The sequence below is a fragment of the Oratosquilla oratoria genome, chromosome 2 (genome assembly GCF_046742065.1).
Source record: "Oratosquilla oratoria isolate Oo_2021 chromosome 2, ASM4674206v1, whole genome shotgun sequence".
Classification (NCBI taxonomy): domain Eukaryota; kingdom Metazoa; phylum Arthropoda; class Malacostraca; order Stomatopoda; family Squillidae; genus Oratosquilla; species Oratosquilla oratoria.
This window is the reverse complement of record NC_134778.1, coordinates 23,690,282-23,698,912: the sequence shown is the minus strand read 5'-3', so window position 1 is coordinate 23,698,912 and position 8,631 is coordinate 23,690,282. Positions and strand designations below refer to the sequence as shown.

Here is an 8,631-nt window from a genome sequence, read left to right as displayed (position 1 = left end):
CTTCTTTTAAAACTACCAATTGTTTCATCGTTCGCTACATTCTTATTAAGTATGTTCCATTCATTTACCACGTTTTTGGTAAACCAGCTCTTGCCTGTTTCCTTCGTAAGCCTAAATTTGTCCAATATTAATCCAATACTGCGCGTCCTGCTGTTATCTTAACATGATGACCTTCCATACATCACCTCGTTAAAACCAATGAACTTTTTTGAATACCTCTATTAGATCACCCAGCACTCTTTGTCTTTCCAGAGAGTGTAAGTTAAGGTGCTTAAGCCTGTCTTTGTATGGTAAATTTCTGAGCACTTGTATTTCTTTTGGCCATTCTGTTTTGTACTGATTCTAGTGAATTTATACCCGTTCTGCAGGACTAAGACCTAAAATGTACCGCATAGTCAAGGATGGGTCTAACTATCGCAGATAGAGTTTAATGATTTTATCTGCACTTCTGTTTGTAACCATCCTAGCATAAATCCTAATGTCTTGTTAGCTCTATTCTTCACACGAATGCACTTTTTCCTGCATTCAAAATCCATTCAGAGTCCAGATTCCCTGCCACTCCTAAATCTTTTTTACATTCTACTTTATTTAGTATGGTATTATCTAAGTTATATCTGTTAGTTGGGTCGTATAATCCTACGTTTTACACAATGCACTTTGAGATATTGTCCATTTGCCATTTTACTGTCTATATAGATAATTTGTTAAGAACCTGCTGCAGTACCCCGGGATCTTCCCCCGACCTAATATGGCGTCTTATCGTATTGTCATTCCGCAAACTTACTAACGTCACTATTAATCTCAGTTTTTAAGTCATCTACATACATAATGAACAACAAGGGACCCAAAACCAAGCCCTGAGGAACTCCACTGTCACTAATCCATGCTCTAATTCAATCCAATACTTTTTCCTCCTATGTAATGGGCCTTGGTATTATTTAGTAGGCTTTGGTGGAGTACCTTGTTGAGCGTTTTGCTATAGTCGAGGTATATAACATTGTAACTATTATTGTTATGTGCCTCCTTGTAGAAATTAGTGCTAAAGGATAAAAGAGTAGTTGCACACGACCTACACTTGGTGAATCCATGCTATGAGTCATGAATCAGAATATGCTTCGCTAAATATTCCCTGACATTATTTGCTATTAATGATTCTAGCATTTTACCTGTAACCATCGTCAAATTGGTTGGTCTGTAGTTGTGCATAGAAGATTTATTACCTTTATTCAGTACAGGAACAACATTTACCTGTTCCCATGAAATAGACATGTATAGAGTATCAGCCACCATTCTAAATACGTCAGTTTTACCCTCTTTTATACTATCGGAAAAAAATCGTCTAGACCCCGGTATTTCTTATCTTTAGGTCTATCTAACTGTTTGACTACATCTTTCTTTTTATTCTAATGCTAATTAGTCTATCTCTTCCCCACAGAAGATCAAGTTTCAATCAGGTACCATATCTAACCTCTCTTTTGTAAATACTGATAAAAACCATTTATTAAGCGCCTCGCTTATTTTTTTCCTCTGTATCAAAACATACTAATAAATTTTGATTGGGCCAATCTTTTCTTTGTTTTTAGTTCTGTAAAGACAAAAGAAACCCTTGGGGTTATATTCTGCTTGTCTGGCAACCTAAATTACGTAGTTACGTTTCACTCTGCAGTGTTCTTTTTAACCAGTCTAGCCTTTTCATTGTACCTAGTCCCAAGGAGCGTTTCTCCTCTTTTCATCCAAACATAAAACCCTCTTTCTATTTCATTTTTCAATCTATACTTCGTTCATCTAGGTGCATTATTTTCTGATCTAGTATTCCTGTAGTGTATAATTTTTTGTTGGTTAATCAGAATCCTAGCAGTGAGGGTATTGTACAATTCTTCTAGACCTCTGGCCTTGTTTGTGACCTCCAGGTTGACTTCGTTAGTGACATCACTTAGAAAATCTCATATTTTCAATTTGTCATGGTCTAGCTTAGATTTATTAATCCCCGAAGGGGTACCACGCTTACACATTACCTCAGAATTAGCCTTTCTAAAGTCAGATACTATAATGTTATTCTTACTATCTATTTCTTCCTATTTGATTTTAAATTATGTTTTTTGATGAGCGCTAGTGCCCAGTCTATCACTCACTAATACGTTTTGTGCCCTTTAGTCTTTGTTAACAGTAAGTCCAGGTTCTTTTTACCCCTCGTCAGCTCGGTAATCAATTACTTCAAGAAGTTACATTGTATCACATCTACTTAAAAAGGCTTCCTTGTCTCCTACGATCATATATTTTTGTACTGTGACGCCATGCCCTGCAAATTTGTTGCAACAAAGGCTCAGTCTATTCTATATTTAGTTTAGGATGTCTAGAGAGAACCTCAATAATAAGTTTCTTCATCGTACCTATCATCTCAATCCAAACTGAGTGAATGAGAATCCAAATACATTTTGCAAGGACAAAAATAATAAAGAAGTACTTCAGGTACAGATGGATGGTATGGAATTTTCTGCAGGAGTGAATGGGGAACGAGGGATTCTCTTCAGGTTCCAATGGGAAACTAGTGTTTTTGTGCAAATGCAAATGGAAAGTGAGGATCCTTTGCAGGTGTAAATGGGTAGCATAGAGTCCTCTGCAGGAGTGAATGGCGGACGTGGGAATCTCTGCAGGTGCAAATGGGAAGCGATGGATCCTCTGCAGTTGCAAGTGGGAAACGAGAATCCTCTGCAGGTGCAAATGGATGGCATACGATCCGCTGTAAACGGGAATGGTGGGTGAGGGAATCTCTACAGATGTACATGGTGGGCGAAGATCGTTTCCAGGCGCAAATAGGTAGCATACAATTCTCTGCAGGAGTAAATGGGGGAGCAAAGTATCCTCTGTATGCGCAAATGAGCAGCAAAGATTAATCTGCAATTGCAAATGGGAATCGAGATCTTTTGCAAGTGCTGATGGAAGCAAGAAATCCTTTATTGATGCAAATGTTCACGGCAAAGAATTATTTGCAGGAGCAAATGGGAAGTTAAGGATCCTCAGCAGATCCAAATAGGAAGCAAAGGGTCCTATGCAAGATTAAATAGAAAAAGAGGGTCTTGTTCAGGAGTAAATATAAAGCGTGGGATCCTCCCCGCAAACAAAAGAGAATCAAACAATCCTCTGCTGGGAAAGGAGGCCTCTTCCGTAAAGACAACCTTAAATGAAGTTTATCTTTTCCTTAGGGGGATCTGGGTAGAGAGAGGGCCTATCAAGGAGCAATTAAAGTGCTTTTATGGTCAAGTGTAAGACCACCGACCTATTCCGTGCACCATAGTAGCTTAATCCGGCTTGGTAAGTTTGTATGAATGGTTCGAAGTGCATGTAAAGTGTCAAACGTTCGGGAGGCTGTTATTGTAGGCGCATGATAAAGAGCTATAAAGTATTTTTACCTGATCAATTGGATGAGTATAGAAAAAAAAGGGAATTTGTCCGGACGCGTGCATTTTAATTTGTCCTTATTTTGTGTTTTGTAAGCCATGTCTTGTCTTACTCGTATCACGTAATGTCTCGTCGCGTTATGTCATCATGTCTCATCCTATTATATTTCGTCTATTGCCTTGTCTCCTCTTGGCTGACTTTGCTACTGCTTTATCTAGACATCTCTTCTCTTTATATTTATATTATTTAATTTTGTCTTCTGATGCATTCAATTTTGCCTTACGCCTTGTCTTTAGTTTTGTTTCCATTTGCTTTCTCTTCAATTGAATTGTCTTAACACATCTTTCCTTGCCTTGTCTTTGTCTGCCTTGTTCCCATTTCCCTTATCTTTAGTTTCTTGTGTTTTGTTTGTCTTACTTGTATTCTTTCGACTTACCTTCTCTTCAAATGATATATCATCTCTTACTTTGTTTTGCCTCTCTTGCCTTTTCTTGCCACGGCTTGCTGTGTCTTGTCTTGTCTTGTCTTGCCTTGCTTTGTCTTACCTTCTTTTCATTTGTCTTACCAACCTTGTTTTCCCCTTGTCCTGTCCTGTCTTTCTTATCCTTCTTATCTTGCCTAGTCTTGTCTTGTCTTGTCTTGTCTTGTCATGCATTGTCTTATCACGTTTTCCCTTGTCATGGTTCTCTATGTCTAGCCTTGTTATACCTTGTCTTATCGTGCTTTGTCTTGTCTTCCATGTATTGCTTTGTTTTGTCATGCCTTGTCTTGTTATATATTGCCTTGTCTTGGCATGCATTGTCTTTTTTATGTCTTGCTTTGTCTTACCATGCCTTCTCTTGCCATGTCTCGTCTTGTCTTGCTCTGTCTTTTCCTATTTTGTCCTGTTTTGTCCTGCCTTGTCCTATATTATCCTATCTTGTGCTAACGACTTTGACTTGATTTGTCTTGTCTTGTCTTGTCTTGTCTTGTCTTGTCTTCTCTTGTCTTTTTTGTCTTGTTTGGCCTTATTTTGATTTGTCTTGCCTTGTTTGCCTTGTCTTGTCATGTCTTGTCTTGTCTTGTCTTGTCTTGTCTTGTCTTGTCTTGTCTTGTCTTGTCTTGTCTTGTCTTGTCTTGTCTTGTCTTGTCTTGTCTTGTCTTGTCTTACCTTTCCTTGTCTTCTCTTTTCTTGTCTTGTCTTGCCTTGTCTTGTCTTGTCTTGTCTTGTCTTGTCTTGTCTTGTCTTGTCTTATTTTGTCTTATCTTGCCTTGCCTTACCTTGCCTTGCCTTGTATTTCCATACTTTGTCTCGTATTTTCTTGGTTTGCCTTACCTAGTCTAGCCTTACTTTGTCTTATCTTGTCTTGTCTTATCTTTTTTGTCTTGTCTTCTTCTGTATTATCTCGTATTTTCTTGCATTGCCTTACCTTGCCTTGCCTTGCTTTATCTTGCTTCATTTTCCTTACCTTGCTTTGCTTTGTCTTGCCTTGTCTTGTTTTGTCTTGTCTTGTCGTGGTTTATTTAATTCTTATTGTCTTGTGTTGTCTTGGTTTATCTTGCCATCCTTGTATTCCCTTATCCTGTATTTTCTCTACTCCTCGCCGAGGCTCGCTCGTTTGCTCTTTCATGATCTGGCCATCGATTCCCCATGAGGAGATTTTGTCTTAATAGTCGTTGACAAGCATGTCTTTTGGGTCTTTCCCTGCACTCATCCTTCTTCCACTTCATCCTTTGCTTTTGTTTCCGTTTCCTCTTCCTTTTCTTCTTCTCCTCTTCTGCCGTCACCATAGACATTGATGATATTGTTACTCTCACTTTCTCTAACTGATGTTATTATCATTCCATTAACTTATGTTGTTGTCTTTACGCCCCAGGGCTTTGTTCTTAGCCCTGATTCATCAACTATCGTCTGGAGGATTGTTGTCGTGAATGTTCTGGTTCTGTCTTGTGCCGTTATCGTTCTTGTTATACAGTTAGAGTGACTACCCCACCTTCTACCTTCTCTCTCCCTTCCCTTGTTTTTACTTGTTTACTTCCTTTGACTGTCTTTATTGTTTTACTTTGGTGAATTCTACTCATTTACACATGTATTTATTACTTGCATGTCATATCAATTGTCTTTATAAAGTAATTTACTTACTTCTCCCAGTTTAACTACTTGATTATTTATATATGGATCAAGTTGCCTTTATTGTAGCAGCAAAGGATATATATACTATGAGTGACAGAGCACGATGAGTACAGGTATCTGCTACTCAAAGAATTTTCCTACAATTATTTATTTATTCATTAATCTATTTGTGATTGTTCCCTTTATATTGATAAATTTAATGCATCTACTTGGGACTCTCACCCTTTCCGTTCCTTCGCGTTTTCGTTTGTCCTATTTCTTCTCTTTCTTTTTTGTTCTTTCTCTAAACTTGGTTGCTTTCCCCCTCGCTTGTCTTTACTCGTTTTCTCCCCCTCGCCATCTCTGTTTGCCTGGGTGCTTCCTATCGTACCCCAAATAGCGGGCCAGTTCCAGCCTACCCATTTATTTACTTTTTATTCTCATCTGATTTTTATATTTCTAACTCCATTTTATTATTCAAGGTTATTTCTTCTTTTAATTCCATGATGTGCAACGTTAGGTTATTTGTTTCATACCCAATATTTGCAATACTTTTTTAATTGCCTTTGATTTTACTTTTTTCTTTTATTCTTTCTCTATTGATTTCCACTCTACTGCCCTCTATTATTTTCCACTATCTCTTCACGACATTGTGACAATTTTGGCACATTTCATAATTTCATTCTGGCTAATTCCAAGCGCTTTTATTCAGTTTAGAGAAGCTTTCTTAGCGTTAGATGGTTGACTTACCTTTGGCAGAACCCTCACTTCTCTTTACCCTCACTTATCCTTACTCTGCTCCCTTTGCTTGTCTTGCCCCTTCCCTTTCTAGTTTTGCCCTGGTCTGTACTTACCTTTCCAGTCCCCTCACCTTACCCTCACCCGATTTGCCTTATCCATCACTGAACTTGCATTTCCCCTTTGTTGTCTCCATTTTCCAGCTCGTCGTTTCCTGTTTCCCCTCTCACCTTTCCCCTCGTTTGTCTCTATTTTCCTTTCAGTTATCTCTACTCTGTCTTGCTCTTTTCCTCTGTTGTTAAGTTTTCCCCTCATTTGTCACCTCTTTTTCTCTCTGTTGCTTTTCCTCTTCCATAATTTGTTTCGTATTTCTCTTTCGTCTTTCTCCCCTTTAAAACTCAGTTCTCTCCTCTTCATCTCGTTTTCTCTTTCGTTGTCTTCATTTCACGTTCATTTGCTTACCCTTTCTCCTCACTTCTTTCATCTTTGTTTTCTTCAATTATTTCTTCAGTCATATTCGTTTTTCATTTTGCCTTTCATCCTTGTCTCTATTTATTTTTTCTCCAATTTTTTCCTTTCACCCTTCCCTTCTGGTGGATGTATTTTTCACTCTGCTCTGGTCTCCATTTACTTTCCTCTCGGCTTTCCTCTCTGCGTATGATAATTTCCTCTTTCTCCTCATGTCTTTTTATTCTTTTCTCTACTCTTCTCTATGTTGTTTTCCCTCCCTTCTCAAGCGTCTCCCTCTATTTTTCCCCTTTTCCTCTAGAAAGTTTACTTTTCTCTCCCCTATTCATCCCCTTCTCCGCACTACCTCTCACTTCCCCCCCCTTTCGCTTGCTCTTCCTCCCATATCTTCCCCTCCCATCCCCTTGCTTGATTGACCTTCCTCCTCATTTCCCCTCACTTATTCCCTCGTTCTGCTACCCTTTCCCCTAACACCCTTTCAATGGTACGCTACCCAAAACATTTCACTTATCCGGTTTTAATTTCTAAACCATCAAGGCCAAGAAGTTTCCCTGAGCGCCATGAAATCGTGTGGTGTCAACCTAATCAAAACAGTTAACTTTAATCCTTCAAAGACAACCAAAATCATCAGTCACAATTGGGAGTTAATTTTATCTATGAGGTAATATTCTTAATGTGAGTCTGGTTGCCGATAACTGATTTTATTCATCTCCATGACACTATGGTAATGAAATGGTTAGTTTATTTTGATTAACTCCTACCGTACTGGGCAGACCTTTTCCTTCTATTCTACCTTCCAACAGGTTATTTCATCAATGTAGCACCAACACGGAAGTAAAAGGTTAACATCTACTGGTCCTAACACAATAAAGTAGAGTTGCATCTCTTGAAGATGGGACATGAATTTCACACTATGAACGGAGCTGTCATCTGTTTATTTATGGGCAAAGTGGAGAGGAGAGTGAAATGATCTGCAGGAAAAATGGTAACGACAGAACGGAAGTATGAAGGAACAAAAAAGGAGACAGTAGAGAATAAAGCAGAGGAAAAATGAATGAAAAAAAAGCAACGAAAAGAAACGAGGAAAAAGTAAAAAACAAAAAAACAAAAAAAAAACCACTGCTCATCACACTAACGTCGTCTTGCAGTGACGTTGTCATCCACCGCTTCTCCTTTGCTCCCAGCCCTCATCATCACCACCACAATGACCTCCATCAGGTGATCTTACCCAGCTGAGGAGGGAACTTGAACGGAGAAAATGGAATTTCGATTGGTCGACATCTTCCATCGTGCGCAAGAAGTTGAAAAGCAGCCGAGTCAAAACATCTGAGAATTTGCGCCGAGCAGTATTTCCATGGATGAACGAGACCATCTGTGGTCAAGAGTTTGAAATCTGAAGTGACGCCAGGAGATCAAGTTTAGTTGTCTAATTCTGGCTAAGTTCAAATTGTTTAATTCAGCTGCAGGTACACCAATATCATGAAGGGTTGAGGACGACCTCAATCAACCTCTGACATACAATGACTTACAACACATTCATTACATCCAATTCCAGATTATTCTATTTTGCTGAGTATCGGCTACACAGCTTTTATGCCTTCAATATTCTAAGGACTCTAATAACACCCCTACGGACCAGAGTAAAACAGTATTATGTGGCCGAAACTTAAATTCTACTATAAGAAATACTCCAATAACCTCGTTTCTCCTACACTCATTACATATCTCCTCTATTCCCTCTATGGCTCCATTTCTTTGGTACTATATTGTCCCCAAGGATAGAAGCGCCGGTTATCAGCAATGGAATACTAGTACAAATACTACTATGTTGAGATAATGTCATCGTAGTAGGGGGTTAAGGATTTAATTGTCGTAAGTTATATACATCCCTGGTTACGTGGTGTCACGTCCTAACAAGTTGTAGATTCTCCGAC

At 38.8% G+C, this 8,631-nt stretch overlaps 1 protein-coding gene across 1 annotated transcript in view; it reads right to left on the bottom strand.

Annotated features, from left to right (window-relative positions):
* The window catches only part of LOC143034684 (uncharacterized), a 16,476-nt gene extending 16,083 nt beyond the window's left edge, over positions 1-393 (bottom strand). The window contains exon 1 of the mRNA XM_076201058.1: positions 358-393. Within this exon, the coding sequence (XP_076057173.1) occupies positions 358-393 (36 nt within the window). The remainder of the gene's footprint in view (positions 1-357) is intronic.
* Positions 394-8,631: the final 8,238 nt, after the last annotated feature.